This window comes from Marmota monax, unplaced genomic scaffold (assembly GCF_021218885.2).
Source record: "Marmota monax isolate L192 unplaced genomic scaffold, Marmota_monax_Labrador192_F-V1.1 WCK01_AAM20220418_F8-fsc00003, whole genome shotgun sequence".
Taxonomy (NCBI): Eukaryota; Metazoa; Chordata; class Mammalia; order Rodentia; family Sciuridae; genus Marmota; species Marmota monax.
The window spans coordinates 14133863-14156898 of NW_026694084.1; the positions used below are offsets into that span (position 1 = coordinate 14133863).

Genomic DNA, 23036 nt, shown 5'->3' on the forward strand with positions numbered 1-23036 from the left:
AACTTTGGAATGTCATCCATCATTTGGTTAGTTTTTAATTTTTTTTTTTTTTGTCTTTTGTCTTTATATGGATGAGGTTTGGAAAACTGTTTTGGCCTGAAATCTGAACATGTTTTTATAGTGCTATTTTGTGTGCTTTTGAGAAATCATATTCTCTCCAGTTCCTGTTTTTGTTTGGCCTTTAATCAATAATTTCAGGCTAAATGCTACCAAATATCTATAAATAGAACAAGTTGCCAAATAAAATATTCTGTTATCTAATGACAGAAGGTTTGTCTTTGTTGGCTACTGCTTATTCTGAATTGATCTTGATTCTGGATCAGGCACAACAGGTGGATGAATAGATGAATGGTTAGTAGGGAGGTAGGTAGATAGACAGAACATTTTAAATATATCACTCTTTATTTCATTTAAAAATTTTCTGCCTTTTGTCAAGTTCAACGTAATTATGTAGTTTATCATACAATTTCTATTTATTCTTTTCCTTACAGCCTGTATAAATATTGTGATTCCAAAAAAGAAAGACACCTAATAATGAACACTAAAATATTATGGTAACAGCACTCTTCTATTCTTTGGTTACATATGGCTGTTTTGCAAATAACTCTTCAAAAGTCGTTGACTTTCAAACTGTTCTTTCAAGTATTTTGCCTTGGTCTTAGTACTCTGCTAACTGCACTTTCTTACATTTTTCTCCATATATCATTAAACTAAGACAATCATCTCTGGCGCACATAAATACATTGTAGTTCTATAAGAAAGACATCTGAGAAAATTGAACCCAATTGAAAAAAAAAGAACAGTGTCGAACAATGTTGGGCTCATCGCCTAATTTATTTTTGGCCCTGATCATCTGGGTCAGCACTTGCTTGTTATGAAAACTGACTCAAAGTTACTCTTGGCTGATGGAATTCATTATAAAGAAAGGAATCATTTACAAGTCATGCCTTCAATGTATAATTACAGTCTTCACATCTATGTAAATCACATGCTGTGTTCATAAGTCAGTCACAAGAAAATTCAGAAGGTACTGTGCTGTTTTTGGTTGTCCTAGGCTTCCTACTCTAGTTTCTTAGATTTCCCAAAGTATCAAGTTTAAATTGGGGATTCTCTCCAAACTGCAGAGGCCTGTTATAGAAAGAGTAGGAAAAAACAGAGACTGATAAACTCAATTTCAGTAATGTCTTGGAGGTTTTCTTTCTGACTGAACCCCAGTCTTCATATCAAAACGTGTTTACTTGGATGACACAAAGAAATCATACAATCTACATATGATTTATATGAATGAAAAATAAGCTCCCATAGTTTTTTTTTTTTTCCAGGAAGCAGGGCTTTATTATGCAATATGGAGGAAACATGCTTTGCCCACCTGCCCCAGACATAAATCATACCACTCAGGAACTGGCCAGCAATGCCCCTTGTGGACCCCTTGCAGGGTTATAAAGACAAAGCAGAGCCAGAAAATTCTCTCTTCCCTTAAACGCATCCATATCATTATTACAGAATTTGTAACAACTATTCAATATGGTTAACTTTGAACCAATTAAATTTATACAATGTTATTATTTAAATTTGTATGATAAACTACCAATGTCTAATGCTCTTGGCAATATTTAGTTGGAATAGTCTTTATTTGTAGGCTTTAAAAACCATCATAACCTGAAAGAGAAGATAAAACATAAAAAAGAAATCCTCCAAAAACTTATAACATGCTTGCTGTTAGAGCCCTTCCTAGTTCTGAGGTAGGACTGTATAAAAGAAGAGAAAAATTATACTTGATTTTGAGGAGAACCCAAAATGGACAGAGGGCTGAAAGGCTGAAAAGCTAGTTTTACAAGAAAGGTTCTAGCAACTAAAATATTTCAGTGTGGAACAACAACAAAAAAACCTCACAGGAGGCTGACGCAGGAGGATCATAAGTTCAAAGCCAGCCTCAGCAATTTAACGAGGGCTTAAGCACCTTAGTGAGAACCTTTCTCAAAATAAAAAATAAAAAGGGCTAGAGATGTGGCTCAGTGGTTAAGCACCCCTGGGTTCAATCCCTGATACAAAACAAAAACAAAAACAAAAAAAAAACCAGAATCAACAATAAAAATATATTTATTACACATTTTCCATTTGTCAGTCTTCACAGCAACTATATAGATTAGATACGATTATTAAACTTTTTTACAGATGAGGAAACTGAGGTTTAAAGAAATATAAGTAACTAGTTTAAGATTGTATCAGTAGTAAGTGATAAAGGTAGAAATCTCACTCTTGAGCCTACCCTCAAACACCACAGTTACCATAAAAGTGTAAGTATAATATTTATACAGATTGAATAGTTAATTGAATCACACAACTCCTTAAAATACACAAAAGAAGGTGAGATTGTATCTGTTCTAGTCTTTAGAGTTAACATCACTGATAAAAGGGTAATGGAGGAGGAATGACTTTACTTGCACCTTGAAGTAAACATGCAAATCCAGTTCACAGAAAATAGCCCAGGAGAACTGATCTGTTTCTGTAACAAGTCAATGGCATGCCACAAACAAACAAGTAAAACCAATGAGCCTTGCTAGGACCTTGCTGCTGAAAGTGTGGTTCACTTAGGAGATTTAAAAAATGCATTCTTTTAGGTTGATGTTACTAAATCTTAGGATCCCAAAGTGATTCATTTGCATATTAAAGTTTAAGAAACCTTAGTTTCAAGAACTGCAGATTTAACCAATTATATAGAGAAGTTGTTTGAATCCTGATTAAATAAACCGACTACAAAAGGATAGTTTGACCAATTGGAGAAATGTAGATTCTACCAAGGGATGAGTGCAGATTTCATTAAGCATGATAGTGGTTCCAAGTGGTTATGGGTGAATTTCCAAATCCTTAAAATTTAGGCATGCATACGGATGCATAAACGTCTGGAATTTGCTTTAAAATGCTGCAGCAAAGAAAATAGCAATACATGATGCAAATGTAACAAAGTCTTGAAAATTACTGAATATGTGTCATTGGCCATTCTGTTCTTCTACTTTGGAGGATGTTAGAATTTTTCATAAAATTCTTTTAAATGCAAAAAGAAATGGGCTTATGCCTAAGGAATTATAATGGTAGCAATAAGAAAGAAATTTCTTATACTAAGAGTGTTTAATCCCTTAATGATATGCCAGAAAATCTTTCTTCAAAGGATTTTAAAAATAGGACAAATTCCTTGGTCTGGAGCAATTTTAGACGTAGTCCTGGGGAAAACTAGGAAACTTCAAAATCTGTCAGGCTCTCTCAAAAACTGCTTCTATTGTAGGTGTTGTACTTAGTGAATATTCTGAACCATCGATCTCAAATTTAATGCCTTCATTATGGTTTAAACATAACTAATGCTATGTTTGATAATGCCTGTTTTAGAGCTCTATTTCCTCTCATGGTGTTCTTCACTGGCAGTTCACTGTAGTGGTTGACTGATGGAATGTTGAGATACCTACTCATCCAAATCAAGCATTTAATAGCGTCCTATACTGATCTCGTTCTATTGGAGTTCTATGCTTGTAAGTGCAGATTTATGCCTTTTGATGTACATAATCAATAAGAAACCCTTTGAGCTGGTATGCTTGTCATATAGAAAGGCATTCCTTTCAACATTGTATAACCCCTTAATGTTCTCACCACTGTAAAGCATATTATTTTTTGTTTATAGGAAAGAGGGGACAAAATAGAACTCGATAAGCCATTAAAAGCCAGCCCCTTTTACAAAGTATTCAGTGGCTGTGTTTGTGGTAATATGTTTTATAAATTTTCTGATTTCATCCTATAGGAATCTGAGATTAGTTCTCAAAGACAACAACAACATCCCCAGAAGTAGACACCATTTTGTTTGTAGATGAACCACTGACGCCTGACTGGTTTAGTAGATGCCTCGTGTTCATAGAATGAGTCAGTTTTCCAGCATAAATTTGCTTCCACCAAACTTCCCATTTCAAGTACAAGGAGTTTTCCCATTATTGAACTATATTTTGGTCTTCTTGTTTGGAATAATTCTAGAGGATCTAAGTTCTTCTTTAGATAATTGTAGATGAGGAGAAACAAATCAGTAAATTAATAGGCTAGAGGAGGGAATGTTGGTTGCAGCTTCAAGACATAGTTGATAACACTTGAGAACTGTCCCCTACATCCATCTAATCTAGGCAAGCCTATAGCAAGAGGCTCCACACTTAGACATATATGATTTTCAAGTGTTTATACACTTCAATTGTATTGTACTGGACAACTTATTCTTCTCGTAAATGCTCAGTCACCTAGTCTCTCTCTGATCTGTCTACAAGCAGATCCTCTGCATAAAATGCTCTCTGTTGCTCCATAACTTTCCCTCAGTCAGTGCAAACAAAACCTAGTAGTTTGAATTGTAATCATTCCTTTGGCATTCTGAAAACACATTCCACCCATCCCTCTGCCTACAATTTTATAATTGTACTTTGCTACAGTACAATTTTATAATTTTGACTACAGAATGATAAATAGAAAAAAAATGTGTTACCTTTCCTAACCTTGTTCCTACTGTTAAAGTCATTACCAAATTATTATATTATTATTAAAATATAATAATATTCCAAGAGATCTAAAATGCCTCTGCTACTGCAGGTGGATTTGAGAAGAAGCAGAGTACAAAATTTCCCAGTTCAAAGAATTAATAAATACCATATAGCAACAATCATTTCTTTTTCTCATTTTAAAAGTATGTCATTAGGGTTAAAGAAAGAACTCTAATGTGGGTGTGTGCACTGTACATGCACATGTGTGAACCTGTATGTATATGACTGAATGGGTGGACAATTTTAAGAATCATTTCCTTCCCCTAAAAAGATAAGATCATGATCAAGATAGATATAGAAATGAACATATGTTAAGTATTTTATTTTCCTTTTTATTGAAGGAACCTAGTAAGATCTTAATAGGCAGTTCGAAGGAGAATCTAAACAAAAGACATTTATAGGTAAAGATTATTGAAATGAATGTGTACATGGAAGCACATTCTTCCACTGTTGGGGAAAAAGTCAATTCAAAGTCTATTAGACAGATTTGGGACACACAAGAATATCTTTGTTTACAGACAAGAATTATTTAAGATTGCTATCAGTTTTTACAACTTACAGAGCTGTAAATTAGCTCCCCTAGATTGAGAATCATATAACCTAGAAAAGTATATTCTCTTCACTACATAGTTTTCCATTCAAGTTCACTTATTCAACCAACTATACTGCATCCCTGAGCACAATACACACTTAATGACTCTCTACTGCTAACAGAAAGTCCAGACTCCCTAGGCAGACATTCAGAAAGTCAGCTGAACCTCTTCCCAAAATTTTCTGTTATCTACCCCAGTGCTTCTGCATCTTACTTAATTCGGCCAATCTAACTGTATATTCCCAAATCCTACTAATCTATCAAATCCCTACCACTTACCTTCTCTATGAAGCAATGTTGTGCTATATCCACTCTAAGTAGGAATTGCTATCCTATTAGAGAGTAATTCTTCTCTTGGATAGTCCTTAGCATTCCTTCTTGTTTACTATCTACTATTCTCTACAGTTTCCATACCTGAAATACATCTTAAGAATTAGAGAATTTGTTAAAATACAGATTGCTGAGCCCCACCCACACAAATATCAGAGGTCATTATTAAATTAAATTTGTGATAAGCCAGAAGTTCCTGTACTAGGAGGAGCTATATCAAAAAACAAAATTTCAACAAATTAAAAATCTAATCAGTTTTCTGTTTTTAGTAATTTGTGAATCAAGCAGCATCCCAGCTATAAAACAGAAAGATGCTCCAACGAGCTAAGTAGAGGAGGTGAGCTTTATAAACATAAAGGGGCTAAAAGAGAAACAGGGAACAAATGGAGGAATGGTCCATTTCAAAGTAACAATCCTTATAGAGTTAAGACAGAGAAGGCATGGTTATCATGCCAGGTCAGATTGACTGGGCCTCCTCTGATTGACGGTTGCAACTCTCTCTCTCTCTCTCTCTCTCTCTCTCTCTCTCTCTCTCTCTCTCTCTCTTTTAACTGATGCATGTAAAGTTCAGTTGGATTATGTGGCACAGATGACTCTGTTCTGGTTTGGTCTTACTAGGGCCTTGTACAGGAGCTTCTGACTTATCACAAATTTAATTTAATAATTACCTCTGATAAATTTAACATAGAGAAACTCATGTGAAAAACTTCAAATAAGAAAATGATTGAGTATAGACTCAATGTTTTAGGAGTTTAAAATCTAGTGGGAGTATTAAGAGCTGGCACCCCAAAATATCACCTTTTGGTAGAGCAAAGTTTTAGTTTATTAAGGTAAGGGAGGTATTACCTCCACAGAGAATCCCTTGTGCCTGGGAGGAAGGGGCAGAGGGGCATAGGTGTGATATTTAGGATTTTCAAGTGTGATTTAAGGAAGATCTTTAAATATGACTTGGTTAGTGCTGAGTAAGGATCATAATATGATAGTTCAGGATTAATAAAATAAGATGAGGATTTTGAAGCAAGGTGTTCAAAGACTTCTATTGTGTACATTGATCAATGCTTTCTACAGAAGAGTTGACAACATCATTCAGGGTGCTGGTTTCCATGCTCAGAGACAGGCATGCACACAAAAACAACTAAGGCAGTATGAGAAGTATTGTTGAAGTAGTCACAGAGCTTTTTGGAAGTAAGTGTGTACTAGAACCTCCCTGCCATCTGCCACTGCCAGGAATTTCAAGATTGTGAATATCTTACTTTGGTTTATCTCTAGTATATCAAGGAAATGGAATTTTATTTTATTTTTTATTCTTTTTAGATATACATGATGGTAGAATGTATTTGACATATGTATATAACTTCCCATTCTTGTGGTTGTACATGATGTGAAGTTACATTGGTCATGTATTCATATATGAATGTAGGAAAGTTATGTCCAATTCATTCTACTGTCTTATTCCCATCCCTTTTTCCTTCCCTTCATTCCCCGTTGTCTAATCCAATGAACTTCTGTTCTCTCCCTGCCTTATTGTGTGTTAGCACCTGCATATCAGAAAGAACACTGAGCCTTTGGTTTGGGGAGATTGGCTTATTTCACTTAGCATGATAGTCTCTAGTTCCATCCATTTACTCGCATATGCCATAATTTCAGTCTTCTTTATGGCTAACTAATATTCCATTGTGTATATACACCATGTTTTATTTATCCTTTCCTCTCTTGAAGGACAGCTAGGTTGGTTCAATAGCTCAGCTATCATGAATTGAGCTGCTATAAGCATTGATGTGCTGCATCACTACAGTATGTGATTTTAAGTCCTTTGGGTATACACCAAGGAGTGGGATAATTGGGCCAAATGTGGTTCCATTCTAAGTTTTCTGAAGAATCTCCATACGGCTTTCCAGAATGGTTGCACCAATTTGCAGTACCATCATCAATGTATGAGTGTACCTTTTCCCCACATCCTCACCAACCTTTACCATTACTAGAGAAGTTGAACATATTTTCATATATTTGTTCACCTTTGTATTCTTTTGAGAAGTGCTGATTCAGTTCCTTTGCCCATTTATTGATATGGTTATTTGTGGTTTTGCTGTTAACTTTTTCGAGTTATTTACATATCCTGGAGATGAATACTCTACCTGAAGAGCAGGTGGAAAAGATTTTCTCCCATTCTGTAGGCCCTCTTGTCACATCCTTGATTGTTTCCTTTGCTGTAAAAAAGCTTTTTAGTTTAATACCATCCCATTTATTGATTCTTGATTTTCTTCTTGTGCTTTAGGAGTCTTGTTGAGGAATTTGGCTCATACGCTAACATGAACTGATATGGGCCTACTTTTTTTTCTAGTAGGTACAGGGTCTCTGGTCTAATGCTTAGGTCCTTGATCCACTTTGAGTTGAGTTTTGTTCAAGGTGAGAGATACAGTTTCAATTTCATTCTGCTACATATGGATTTCCAGTGGAAAAGGCATTTTATTTAATTAGGTAACTGTTATGATTTAGATAAAAGAGTTTCCCCAAAACAATGCAAGATAGTCTAGAGGTGAAATGATTGGATTATGAGTTTTAACCCAATCATTGCATTAATCCCATGACAGGGATTAACTGGGTGGTAAACTATAGGCAGGTAGGGTGTGGCTGGAGGAGACAGGTCATTGAGGGCGTGCCTTTGGGGTTTATATTATGTCCCTAGTAAACAGAACTCTCTCTGCTTCCTGATTGCCATATCCTGAACTGCTTTCCTCCTTTATACTCTTCTGCCTTAATGTTCTGCCTCTTCTCTGAGCCAGTGAAATGGAGTTGGCTGTCTAAGGGCTGAGATCTCTTAAACTTTGATCACAAAATAAAATTTCCCTCCTCTAAAACTGTTCTTGTCAGGTCTTTTGGTCAAAGCAGTGAAAAAACAGACTAAAACAGTAACATTCCTCCTTACTTCTTTTTATTTCTTTTTCTATGGTGTTAACATCCCTGAAATTGACACATATGCTTTCACAATATATAGCTTATAAATAATCAATATTAAATGCGGGGGAGTAGAAATAATTCATACCATTATTGTATATGATACATATATATTTCAAATTACTATATTTTGGGTTTTCATGATTGTTGTAATTTTGCCCTTGCAAATTCATGTAATCCTCATTGGGACCTTAAGGACAATTGGACTTATGGATAGAGATCCTTTTTATCCAAAATTCATGGCCTCTTGTTTGTGGGAGTAAGTAGTTAGTATAATAGTTTTGCAGTACAGTAATCCTCTATTTAAAAATTTATATATATGTATGTAATATATATTTTACATATATAAATTAAATATATATTTATATATAGGTGTGTGTGTATATATGTATGTGTTGTGTGTTTGTGTATAAAAGGTTGAACAGTAAGTAATCATTATTTCAGGAAGTAATTCAAATTATAACATTTGATGGTATAAAATAACACCTCTTGTTTTGCAAATTTACTTTTAAAAACACCCTAAGGTGAGTATATTATAAAGTATATCTGAGAGAAAAGAAGTAAGTCTTGAAATTCAAATTCTGCCAGTGATTCAATGCTTAAAACTCAAATTCTTGAATAGTTAAAATTGTGTTTACACAAATATACCCTATGTTTAATCATATTACTTAAAAGAATACCTAGCACGTTTTCTGCAGATTTCAAAATCAAAGCAGAAAGTTAAAAGTTTGTCATGAGTTATTCATGACAAAATAACACATTTTCTATAAAATCCTTGAGGTAAAATTCATTTAAGTATTCATTCACTAAAATCTTAAGGAAACATCTGCATTGATGGTAGTATAATTTTAGGAGTTGTCAATTAAGCTGGATATGGTGTTGCACACCTGTAGTCCCCAAAACTCTGAAGGCCGAGGGAAAAGGATTGCAAATGCAAGACCAGCCTTGGCAATTTAGTGAGATCCTCAGCAACTTATCAAGACACTGTCACAGAATAAAATATTTAAAAAGGAATGGGTATGTAGCTCAGTGGTAAAGTGCTCCATTCCCCAGGATCTATATACATATGTATTTGTGTGCGTGTGTGTGTGTGTGCGCGCACACACATGCTATCATTAATGGCATTCACAACATACAATTTTTCTAGCTAAAAAAGCATCATTCTGTTAGCAATAAATTATTTTGCATAGAGCTATCTTCTCCCTTTGCCATATGGACTATATCACACCTTTCTTTCAGTCCCAGATTTCTCTGTGCTAATTGCAGCTAAGTCAAATTGGTGCAAAGAGGACTTCAGAGAGAGGATGTCTTAAATGGAACCACACAGCTTTTGAAGCTATTAAGTGAAAATTTGGGGCTGAAAGAGCAAGCCCAGGAAGACATGCTGGAAAGCGGCAACAGCCTGCCCACATCTCCTCTGTAGACAAGATGGAGGCGTATGGTGATCAATAGAAGCATAAGATCTCCACACAGAACATACAAAGGTTCAAAGATAAAATAATATTAAATATTTTAATCAGTTACAGAATGAAATAAGCCTTTATAAAAACAGACTATAAAAGTTTCCAGAGGCATGGTTTGGTTATGACATTTCTTAATCTTTCCCAATATCTGCATCTACTACACCAAGGTTTTTCATTTTGGCACTATTGACATTTGAAGCTATGTATCTTTGTTTGGGGGTTGTATATACATTACAGGATCTTTGGCAGCATGCTTGGCCTCAGCCTACTAGACAGTACTAGCAAACTGTCAGCTGGAAAATCAAAATATCTTTAGACATTCACAAATAGTTCCTAAGGGTAGGGTTGTCAGATTTAGTAAAAAGAGAGACACCCACATAAATTAGAATTTCAGATAACAAAACAAATAACTTTTGTTATAAATATATCCCATGCAACATCTGGTATTAAACAATATTTTTTTTAGTATAAGTTATCTGAAATTCATATTTAATTGGGATCCCTGTTTATCTTGTCAACCCTACTAGGGTGGGGAGTGCAGATTACCCCTGACTGAAAATCCCTGTGCTCTATATAATAGTAAGTTAAGAGCAAGACATCTAGGAGTCTCTTTACTGAGCTAGTAGATATCCTTCCTGAACCCCTCTACCTCCAGTAACCTGGTCTGCAAAAGGGAGGTCCTCAACTTCCTTCACAGAGCAGATATGAGATTTAAATGAAATAACATGAAAAGCCCTTAGTCTAATATCTGGCACAGTAACCAATTGATATGTGATGTTTATATCTATCTAATGATTTTTCTTAGGATATAGTCATAATATATACTGGTCTCTGGACTTTATTTTCATTATTAAAATGGAACCATTATGGAAATAAAAGGATCTCGGCTGTAATTCTCAATCGTGGATGCACAATGAAGCCACCTGAGGAAGATCTGCCAGATATCTGTGTACTACACCAGAGAGATCTAAATTTCATGGTTTTAAGTGTGGTCGGAAACATTAGGATTTACTGAAGCTCAACAGTTGTCCTAAAATATGTGGCCAAGGCAGAGAACCATTCTTGGAGAAAAACATATCAGATAATATCAGGTAATAATGAAAAGAGAAAGAGAAAATGCAACTAAACTCCATCTCCATCCTGGGTTGCAGAAAAGTGGGTTAATATAAAATCTAGAGAAAAACAGATGTGATTTCTTTCATTCACTCAACAAATGTAATATCTTTGTGCCTACTATGTGCCAGGACATGTTCTCAAAAGTGGTGAGACTCCTGTCCTTAATGGATGCTACTAGGGAGAAAAAGAAAATAAACACATAAGTTGTTTTAATCTAGTTTCAAGGACTAGACCTAAGGCCTATATAAGAGAGGGTAGCACCCAAAATATCAAACTCTGGCGAAAAAAAAAAAAAGCCATGAATAATTTTAATGGGAAAGCAAAATGCGGAGAAGCCCAATGTGATCTGAAAAGATATTTTCTGAGCTTATCTCTTTAAAAAATAACAGTAGGAAGGGCATGATACCAGAAACTAAAAGAGAAAAAGGGCACAAATGTATGAAAAGAGTGTCTTAAAGGTCGTGAACACCGTGACACAGAGTGAGTTTTTAGGTACCTAGAAGAAACTTCGCTAATTAGAATTAGTCTATGAAAAGGGAAGTCCTGGGATGAAGGAGAAACAGAAGTTTGAGTGAGGCTCTTTTGAGGAAGTTGTACACTGTTTAATATTATTAAAAGGCAAAGCAAGTTAATGCCTATTGCTTTATTTTTCTCAAGAAGAATGAACTCTTAAGAAGTACACAAGTACTATGAAATGGAAATTTGTAGGCTAGAGTAGATGAGGATATACTGAAAGAACACCCACCTCTACTTTACTTGAACTGAAACCTCTTGGTTCAGAGAAAATTGAGTTATCACATATATTCATATGTGACTACAAAACCTTTAGTAGTAATCTTAAAGGAACTGTAGTGCATTTGTGAAAATACACTCTGCTCTGTGGTGAAAAACTCTAAAATATATAAAAGGGTCTAAATACAATTTTAAATATGAGTTTATGTGTCTTGTTCGAATTTAAAATTAGAGTTCTAAATGGTGAGCGGTTCTCCTCTAAGGGTGTATTCAGGAATCCATGTCCTTTCCATCTTGTATCCCTGCCATCTTTAAATAAGTGGCTTTTCAGGTCACCATGCTCATTTGTAACAAGGCCATAAGGAGGACAAAAGCATGGAGGGTCAGCAATTGGAGCTTTTTAGGGTTGAGCTTAGAAATAACACATAGCACTTTTGTCACCCTTCCATTGGGAAGAGATCAGTTTATTGAGCACCCCTGAACCAAAAGGAAGCTGAGAAAGTGTTGCTGTGTAATCAGGAAGAAGAAACAGGTTTAGTAATAACTGGCTATTCTCTAGTTGGAAAATGGAAGATCTTCCAGAAAATTGTTGAAAAATCCAAATTTCAAAAATGGAGTTAAGAAATACAAAAGTATCACAGGCTTGAAAACACTTGGGAAGGAAAAAATCATGGCCACTGGAGTTTGTACCTTATCTTCTTTTGCATACTAGAAAGACATTTAATGAATATGTGACAATGCTAATAAATAAGAGCTGAGTGATCATATCATTTGGTGAATTTCTACTTTTTAAAGTCCTTAATGAATAAAAATCATTGTCAGTCTTGAAGACAGTTTTGCACTGTGCCTTGCAACTTTCCTACCTATGTCACGAACATTTTTATGAGCAACTTGAATAAAGGCAACTTGAATAAATTTGTGGCTATCTTAATAAAAAGGGATATTGAATTACATGGATAGAAAATTCAAGAGTAGTTTCAAAATGCTCTCCATGGTCTAGAAAAGGTCAGCTGATTTTTTCCTGAAATATGTCAGGAAGTAAATATTTTAGGCTTTTCAGGCCATCAGGTCTCTGCCACAACTAGTCATCTCTGCTGCTGTAGCTCAAAAGCTGCCATAGACAGCATGTAATATACATGAATTAAATATGCAAAATCACTTGGAAGAAATATAAAGCCCCAGATCTCAAACTTGGCTCCTAACTGAAAAATGCAGGGGCCAAGGATGTAACTCAGTGGTAGAGAACTTGCCTGGAATGCGGAAGGCCCTGGGTTAGATCTTAGAACCACAAAAATATAAACAAACAAACAAACATGCAGTTTCCTAAGTTTTCACCCTACAACCCTGGAATAAAGATCTCAGTGTAGAGTTTAGGAATTTGCATTTTAAAAAAAGTTCCACAGCTGATTCTCATTGTCAACAGGCAGCAATGCTGTGAACACAATATATTTTTCAAGCAAAGGAAAACCAATAGATTTTTTTCAGTACTGGGGTTCAAACCCAGGGCCTTATGCATGCTAGGCAAGTGTTCTGTTACTGAGCTACATCCCAAGCCCAAGAGGCAACAATTAGGTCAGTGAATTTAAGCTTATCTGGTCTGCAGTGTTGGGATGGATTAAAGAGGAGAGAAACTAGATATGGGGATTTCACTTCATCTCATAATGTATAGCATTTAATGAGCAAACATAAATGCATGTCCTTATATATCATGCAATGTGTTAGCAAGACCAACTCAGTATGAGGGCCTGACAATATTGTTATTAAGTTCTCTGAATATTTTAAGAATCTCATCCCCACCCCTTCCTTCCTGGCTCCTAGAAACTTAGGATAGGTATGAAGTGGCCGCCAGATGGTCCTTATTCAGTTTTATTGAATAAAGGCTGTTGATTCTGTTGGTTGTAGAGCCCACTCAGAACCCATATGAGTCCTAGGATAGGGAATAGGTAGGGGAGTGGGTGCACATGGCTGAGAGGTGGCTGGTTAGGGCCAAAAGTATCTTAAAGACTGTTAGGTCAGCACAGATTAGAGTTTAACATATGGTTATATTGTTGTGTCTGCTGCCTTCTGGGAAGACAAAATTAAAAGTATACCTACAACAGAAAAAGTGAGTTATGAATGATTCTTTTTGAAAACCAAAGTTATCTAGTTAGTGCTAGATCATTTAAGGATTGCCTGTCCAGTTTCATTTTTCTATATGCTGATTGCCTTTTGGCTGATTCATCTGGTATTGTTAGCATTTCTGACTAAATGGTGAAGAGACAGGGTATCAGGGAAGCACCAAACACGTTGGGGAAAGGAATGTGTTCTTCTCCCTTCAGATATTAGGCTTAGCAACTTCTCAATTTGCTGCTCATGTACCACTAAAACAAGTGGAATACTGATAAAAAGCACTCAAAGAGAGATGGATGGACTTGTAGGCAGGCTCTCTTTTTTATTGCCAGACTTAATTTATTTAGTATTGATACAATCCAACAGTTCATATTTTCCCCCCACAGGAGAAAAAAAAACAAATAGCCCAATTAAGAGTTGCAGTCTGGAGCCGGAAAATGGTATTTTGGCACAAAAGCATCTAAAAACTAGCAACAGAGTTAGATGCTCCCCAAATTATTTTGTCCTTTCTTTTCTGTTTTCCCTTTCCATTTTGAATGGAATCAAATCCAATATGAATCAAAAAGTGGAAATCATTCTTTATAATTTTAACCTAAAAACTCTAAATTTTAAGTATATACTATATAACTTGCAAATACCTAAAATTAAGACCTGTTAATATCCAATATTAATTAATATATTATGTAAGTCATTTAATATAATATAAATGTTTATTTTACATCTTTTTAGATGGGAAAACAGTAAATACTGGGCTGGAGTTGTGGCTCAGTGGTAGAATACTTGTCTAGCATGCATGACATCCAAGGCTGCAAAAACAAGCCAACAAACAATCTAAATAATCAGTATCAAAATTCTATTAAATAAACACAAGAAGTTGAAGCAATGTATTATAGAGTTAAGAGAGGAAAGAACAAGGATGGAAAGCAAGTCCAGAAAGAAGAGGAGGCCACAAGAGGGTATGACCACCCTATGGCTATGAATGTAGTCTCATCTGCAGACACTCTCCTCTATAACCCTACAGGAAACACAGGCAGAAAAGGAAACTGAGATAGAAAGAGAATGAGACTGTTCATCTTCACCCTCTAACATTTCTCTTGGTGGTTCTGATTAGCTATTGTTCCTAGAGACTTCTAAAGCTTTGTGGAGTTTTCATGACTTAAGGCATACATGGTAATACCCCTTGGCACTTGCTCAATGAGCTGAGTGAAATTGATCCAAAAGCTCCAGAAGCTGCCACATTCCAGGTAGGGAGTATTTGGGCTATAATTATATAATTGTAATTACAATCTTCAATAGGATATAAAAATAGTACTGAAATAATTCTATGGTTAGTTGATGTGAGTTATTGTGAACTGAGTTTTAATTATAATTCTTAATGATGGTATTGCTGAGTCCCTGTTTGGCTTCACTGACATGCAATGTTTTTCTGACAAGTGTGGGAGTTAACACTTTTCAGACAATTTTCAGAATTGGGAAAAAGTTTCTTGGTGTTTAGTAGGGTTGGTAAATGATTAGATCCAGGATTGGTATCAACCAGCAGGAATTTTTTTAAAAAATCAATATTAGGTTCTTTCCCATAATTGAAAGGTCATATTAAATATTTATCATATAGTGTTCAATACTGTAATCATGATTGTATCCAATGTCTCTTCTTCCTCTCTGGGCTAGTGCTGGCACAAGCAAGAGTCTCATACTAGATAAGGAATTTGAATATAAGCCTTTTAGTAGAGAAAAAAGTCCTATGGCTTTAAGTAAAGTAAGTTTTAAAGTCAAGGGTAAAAAGTTTGGCTCTCTACCAAGAGAAGCTTTAAGTTTACTGACAGATCTAGATGTGCAGATTGTGTAAGAGCCATCCGTTGTTTCTTAACACTTACAAAACCCCTTTGCTCAGTATCTGCTCTATTGATTCTATCAATGTTTCCACTTAGCACACCAGGAATTTGAGTGCTCATATTTATGTCCCATAGAATAGTTGCCAGGTAGATATAACATGATTACTTTGACTTGACAAAATCATCTTTTTCATTTCACTCTTTCACAATCCACTTGTTTTTCTGGGTTTATTACTTAGCTAGCCTTTTAATGATATCATGGATGTCACTTTTACCATTTTGCTTAAAGATCTGAAGATGCTTGGTACTCAGATAGCTCATTGTCTCTGTATTAGAATATTATAGTTGTACTTCCAATGTGAATCCTGTTTTCTCCCTATGATCCAATAATTTTATCTGCATTGAAAGGTATTTTCAAAAAGTAATGACTACAATGTTGCAGTTACTCTTAATAATTTCAGGGGCCAGGAAGTATGCCAGGAAATGGTTATTAATAGCAAAGTCATATGATGCCATCTTTACAAAAAGAAAGAAGTGAGCTTAAATTTGGAGAACTTGGCATATAGTGTGACTGCTAGAGATAGGAGTTGAGGAATGAACAAAAAGTGAATATTAGACTGTATTTCAGTATTAGCCAGTGCAAACTAACAAATCAGAGAATAACTCTTTTAAAATATGAATAATTTAATTCATCTGTTTGGAAATCTAGTTCTGATTCTTTTTAGGTAGCTGTGTATATCATTCTTCTACTAGAAGAATGATATACACAGCTGCTACCTAGTAGAAGAATAAAGTGAGAACCATTTTGCTAGTTTCCATGACATTGTTTTTCTCCAGTTCAAATCTCTAGCAATGAATGTCTTGTTTGAAAGCGTCATATTTAAAAATAAGTTATTGATATTACTTTAAATAATAAGTACTAAAATTGTCATAATTTATTCCCACAAACAAAATAACAAGGTTTCCTTTAAGAAATGAAGTCAGAAAAGCAAGATTTCTTAAATCACGTTGGGGAGCTTTTTTGTAAGTAAATAAATAAATTCAGCATACTAGTGCACTAGATTCCAACTAAATAACAGGTGCTTTCCAGCAAATTATTACTTCCTACAATTTGAGGGTAGTAAATATGATGTAATTGAATTTAAAAGTTAAGTAATCTAGCAACTGACATTACAGCCTTGTTCAAAAGATAACAATAAATTCAACTCTGAAACTACAAAAAGAATGAAGTGGATCTGATATGAATTCTATGGAAATGTGTCTGAAATAAAAAATTGGAGTTAAAAAAATTTTACCAAATATTGTAAATATTATGGACAAGATGTGTTTTCATTTGTTTTATTTATCCATGTGCATATATCTTGCTACATATTGTCCTTTTTACTAAAAAGTCTAGTAAAAATATAATTTCAATGAAATTAGAAATTTTTAAGCAAAAGAAAAGAGAAAAGTCACTTCTACTTTTCTGAAATAAAAGATGGTCATTGTATTTGAAACTTAAGGCAAGGTGATAACATATATTGTCTGATTAATGAAGGTCTGTGCTAGCTTTTCACAAGGATTTTCCTGGAGAGGGAATTCTTAATATCTCTCAAAACTGTTTTAAACTTAGGTATATTAAATAACAGCATAATGAGTAATGTCTTCAATATCAGTTCATTTCACAATTATTTCTGGCATTGAGCTTCAATAAAAGTCAGAATATAACACTGAAGGCATAATTCAATAAGGTATTTTAATAGAAAGCATTACAGTTCACCTTATGAAGGACTTAATGCATTATTTTAGGTACATTGATTGCACTTTCTTATTAAGTCTTCTCAGCATCTCCCTTTGTAATTCACAAGTGAAGAGCCTGAGGAACAGAGACTAAGTTGTTTCCCATCACACTTCTAGTAAGATGGGTAGCCAGAACCTAAAGTTCAACTCAGCTCATGTGCTTAAAGATAAGGCAACACTGCATTCTAGGCCATGTAAACTACCTTCAAGTGAACTAACCTGATATGAGGATGACTCTCAGAGAAAAAGGCAAAATGGACTGCAAGTTTCCCACTGATGATTTCTTAATGCAGTCTATCTCAAAAAAAAAATTTTTTTTGATATTGGGAATTGAGCCCAGAGTTGCTTAACCACTGAGCAACACTCCCAGGCCATTATATATTTTATTTAGAGACAGTGTCTCTCTAAGTTGATTAAGGCCTCCCTGAATTGCTGAGGCTAGTTTTGAACTCACGATCCTCTTGTCTTGACCTCCTGAACCACTGGGATTATAGGCATGCTCCACTGTTCCCAGCCTCAGATGTTTTCTGATGGCTAAATAATAGTCAAATCAAAATTGGATAGTCTAGCAACTTTCTACAGATAGAATGGGCTCACTAAAATAAGGTCCCCTTATTTAACTAATAGAAGACCATTTGTGACTAGATGATTCATGCACATTATACACATGATGAAAACTAAGGCTCCTTATCCCTAAGTTACCTACTTCTTCTCTCATAAAGCAACCATTGTAACTGGCTTCTGTTTTTGTTTGTTTGTTTGCAGCATTAGGGATTGAATCCAGGAGCATTCTACCTCTGAGCTATATCCCCAGCCCTCTTTAATTTTTTTTTTTTTTTTTTTTTGAGACAGGATCTTTGCTAAATTCCTGAGTCTGACTGTGAACTAACAATCCTTTTGTCTCAGCCTCCTGAGTTACTGAGATTACATGTGTGTGCCACAGTGCCCAGCCCTGGTTTTCTATGTGTGTGTATAAATATTCTTTTATATATGTGGATTTTTAAAATATATGTCTTACAAAATGGTAGCATACCACATGCAGTTCTGAATCTTACTTTCCCCCTGAAAATATTTTCTAGATTCTTCTCTAAGCAGTTACATCAAGGACTGATTATTTTTAATGATTGAATAATGTTCCATTATATAGACATGTCATATTTTAATCATTTCTTTGTTAGTTACCCTTTAAAGCATTTTCAATATTTTGCCACTGTAAATAGAAAAGGGGAGTAGATTCTGCCACTAACACTTTCACACAATGGCGGGGGGGATGTAAAGAGTAGTACATCCTAGAGAGGGCTATTTGACAGAATCTAGTTGCTTTTTTGAAGTATGTAGCCTTTGACCCAGCTACCTCACTTCTTGTGGTATGTCCTACTGATATGAAATGATGCATTTTTCTACTTAGAGTGACAAAATATTGAAAAAAATCTAATATATATATATATATATATATATATATATATATATATATATCCAAGTGAAATAAAACATATGCCAACAGAAACTTAGACACATAGATGTTCATAACAATATTCTTCATAATATCCATAAATAGGAGCAATCCAAATGTCCAACAATTGATGAACAGATAAATGAAACATGATACATCCATATGGTGGGATATATTACTTGGCAATAAGAAATAGTGAATTTCTAATACATGATACAACACGAATACTACTCAGAAACATTAAATGAAAAAAGGCAGACTCCAAAGATCTTATATTGTATGATTCTATTTATGTGAAATGTTCATAAAAAGGCAAATGCATAGACAGAAAACAGGATCAGTAGTTGCCTAGGGCAAATAGATAAAAGGTTTATTTTTAAGGTGATGGACATGTTCAGAGATTAGGTCATTGATACTTAAGGTTAACTGTACACTTTTAACAGGTGAATTTTATGGTATGTAAATTATTTATCAATAAAACTTTTTAAAATGAGGCAAAGGGTAGTTTACCAAAGTAGGTATGATACATAAGGAATTTTTTATAGATGAAAGGGATTTATGTGGCTGATATAAGTTGCATAAAATAGAATCTACAGTGGAGGGAGAGAGAAAGTATACAACAAAGGGGACTAATAAGGTTGGCAAATCACAGACGATGTAAACTAGACTAAGAGCAAAAGTAAATTTGGAAGAGAGACATGGATAGGAGTAAGGACTTCTTTGTAAGGCAAGATAGGGAGAGGAGCTTGTATGTAGATTGAAGAGAAAAATGTGTGTTCATATTTGATGGGCAAGAAAAATGTGTGTTCATATTTGATGGTCAAGAAAAATGTGTGTTCATATTTGATGGGCAAGAAAAATGTGTGTTCATATTTGATGACCTCTGATTTTCTGTGTCATGTAAAAGGCAAAGTAAATATGTTTAAGGGATAAATTTGGTACTTCAGCAGAATGATGACAGTTCAGACAACAAATGTAGGAAATAAAAAAAGGAAAACTGACTACATGGACAAAAGAATTTTGAAAAGATGTTAGGGCTCAGCTGAGTTTATACTAAAATACGTAAAGCACTCAGTCATCAAGGTTATACTTTCTTCTCTATCAGTTCTAGTCTTCAATGAGATAGAAGCAGAAAAATATTGATGAGTTAATTCTCATTTACTGTATTTAAACTGGCAGAACACAGGTTCTTGCTAAAATTGTTAAAGTGAAAATTTACAAAAAAACCCAAACATTTGGATATGTTTATCACAAACCAGTAAATTTCATGAAGATGTAAAACATATCTTAGAAAATAAATTCAATTTAGTTAATCAGTGTTAGATGTAAGTCATTGAAATTTGTAAAAATATTTATGGTTTACCAAGACTCACACAGAACTTAGAAGTTGTACTGAGCATAATAATGCTTCCTGATTAAATGTAATTCTCACAAATAAGGAAGAGTAAGTTAGCACCTGGCTAAGTTCAGAATGCTATACTAAGGTACATAAACAGGGTGGCTTATAAATAACAAAATTTTATTTCTTATAGTTCTGGAGTCTAGAAATGAGATCAGGGTGCCAGAAAAGTCAGGTTGTGGTGAAGAACCTCTCAGGATTATAGTCTGCTGTCTTTTCTTTGTATCTTCACATGGTGGAAAAGTGAGCGACTTCCCTGGGGACCTTTTATATATATACTTATCATCACATTCATGAAGTAATCACCCTCTTGACCTAATTACCTCTCAAAGACTCCACCTTCAAGTTGAGGTGTTAGGATATCAAATTACAAATTGCAGGGAGGGGCACAAACTTTCTATCCTTGGTGCCATCTAAAAGATAAGTCCTTAAGAGGAACAGAAGGAAGCTTGGAATAAGAATTCTTCCCCAAGTAACACTTCTGAACCTATGGGTGATTGCTAGATATGCAAATACCTGGGTCCCTTTCTCATAAACACTGTGAATTAGGTACTCTATGGCTGCAATCCAAACATTTTATATTTTTAACTAGTTATAATGCAGATGCTAATGTTAGAATGAGGAAGTTTTCCAACCTAATAAGAATTTAAAGGGAAAATGGTGAGGAGTGGAAAAGATCAGAAAAAAATGATTTAAAAAATCTACCAGAGGGTGGAGGCCTTGGGTGAGTGTAAAGCTTCAACTCCAGAGTTTCTGGACTTCATTTATTAGAATATTTAGCTCTTCAACTTCCTAAGTAATTCAAACATTTTCGTCAAATACCTTAATATATTGGTGATTCCAAGAAAGAGGGTTTATTTAATGCGTGGGAAAATTAAAAGGGCTATAAACAGACATGAGAGTGAGAAAATAACCAGATTTCACAGGAAAAAAAAAATCGAATAGTAAATATCTGTCAAATGTGATATATTCATTCTCTTCCCCCCCCCCTCTCTCTCTCTCTCTCGGTGTTATAATGAAATTTAAAAGTGATTATTGATGCTTTATTTTCATGACGACTTCAGTCTTATTATTAAAAGTATCTCCGCTCCTAAAACAAACAAAACTGTGAGCTGCAGAAGTTTTATGTGGATTGTGCCCCTCCTCTCAACAGGCACATACAAACTTTTTGACACTATTTGCAAAACCCTTCTAGTCTCGCGAACTCTGTGTAACTCCAGCAGAAACTCGTCTGGGTCATTTGTCTCCCCGTTCGTCCTCGGGCAGAAGGCCAGGCGTCCTTCCCTCTCCCCAGCAGTCCTGAAAGTCCGGTCGGGTCCGGGACAGGGCGGGGCGGGAAGGGTAGGCTTGCTCCACTGGAGCCGGAAGGGTGGGGGAACAGCAGATGGGACCTGTCTAGCTTCCTTAAAAACCACCAGATTTCTGACCTTAATATGTTCCATTAAGAATGTACCCATTTTGTAAGCTAGTTGTGTTTGGCTCAGCCTTTATAAACCTCAATAAGAACTTTCTAAAAACTTTTGTTTATCTCTGTCCCCCCGATCCGCAGTTTCCCGATGGTCCGCTCCCGGGCCCGAGGCGGGACGCCCCCTCCCCCGCCCCGCCCCGCCCCCTGAGAGGCGCGCGGAGCCGCCGCGCCCGGGTCGGGTCGGCAGGGCAGGCACGCCGGTGGTGGCTGCTACTGCTGCCGCAGAAGTCGTCCACCTCCGCGGTCCCTGCCGCGCGGCCTGCCCCGCGACGGCATGGACTACCTGACCACGTTCACGGGGAAGAGCGGGCGCCTTCTGCGAGGCACGGCCAACCGCCTGTGGGGGTTCGGGGGTGGCGGCGAAGCCCGGCAGGTGCGCTTCGAGGATTACCTGAGGGGGCCCGCCCAGGGGGACCCGGGTTGCGGGCCCCCGCCGCACCGGCCCCCCGCGCCGTCCATCCCGGAGGGACCTGGTGAGCCCACCTTCCTTCGCCTCCCGCACGGCCGACGCTGGCTGAGGGCTGGGGGAGGCAGCGGTAGCGGCGGGGTACACGGCCTGGCCACCGCAGGTGTGCCGGGACCCGGGGCCGGCGACGCGGTGGGGCTAGCTGCGGGTGGGGTGAGGAAGGAAGGACTGGTTCAGCCTGGGGACTGAAGACTTTCGACTGCGTAGCTCTTCCTGCCCGGCTCTTCCTGCTTTCCTCACCTAGACTGGACTGACTTTACCCCGCCAAGTATTTCAAGGGTCTGATCCATTTTACCTCCCAGTGGGACGTGAATATTGAACCAATTATGACCGTCGTGGTTTTAGAGACTTATAGAACGCCGGATCTGCTTTTGTTTTGGCTTGGGTCTCTCCTTTTATTTGATATTTGCCAACTGTTAGCATTCACTTCCTGACATAAAATAAGAAGCAACTACTACTTCGTGATAGAAAATGCTTCACTTGCACTGGAGCCTGATTGATTTTTGCATCTCATACTTTGAAAGACTGCGTGTTATCTTGGGGTGGTAGAACTTTGAAACTTTTTCCCAGTTGAGCATTGTGTTGGTGTTCTTTCATCATAGTGACTTTGTCCTATTCTTTAAAAATATCAATAGCATGATATTGACATCTTACAGAATTTTTTAAAGTGCTGCTAAAGGGGTATTAGGCAAAATAATAATGATCATATCTTTTCACTGTCATTCGCTTCCTTTAAAGCTGTCAGACCTCCTAGTCATTTATATTTTTTTTTGTTAC

The 23036-nt window shown here is 36.1% G+C and overlaps 1 protein-coding gene across 7 annotated transcripts in view; it reads left to right on the plus strand.

Annotated features, from left to right (window-relative positions):
* The window catches only part of Oxr1 (oxidation resistance 1), a 411354-nt gene that overhangs the window by 302502 nt on the left and 85816 nt on the right, over positions 1–23036 (plus strand). Inside the window, exon 1 of one of the 7 annotated variants that reach the window (XM_046464585.2) lies at positions 21950–22266. The exons of 4 other annotated variants lie outside the window; for them this stretch is intronic. In XM_046464585.2, the coding sequence (XP_046320541.1) occupies positions 22068–22266 (199 nt within the window). In that variant the 5' untranslated portion in view covers positions 21950–22067. Of the gene's footprint in view, positions 1–21949; positions 22267–23036 lie in introns of those variants that run through there. 2 more of the 7 variants (XM_046464587.2, XM_046464591.2) reach the window with 2 other exon arrangements.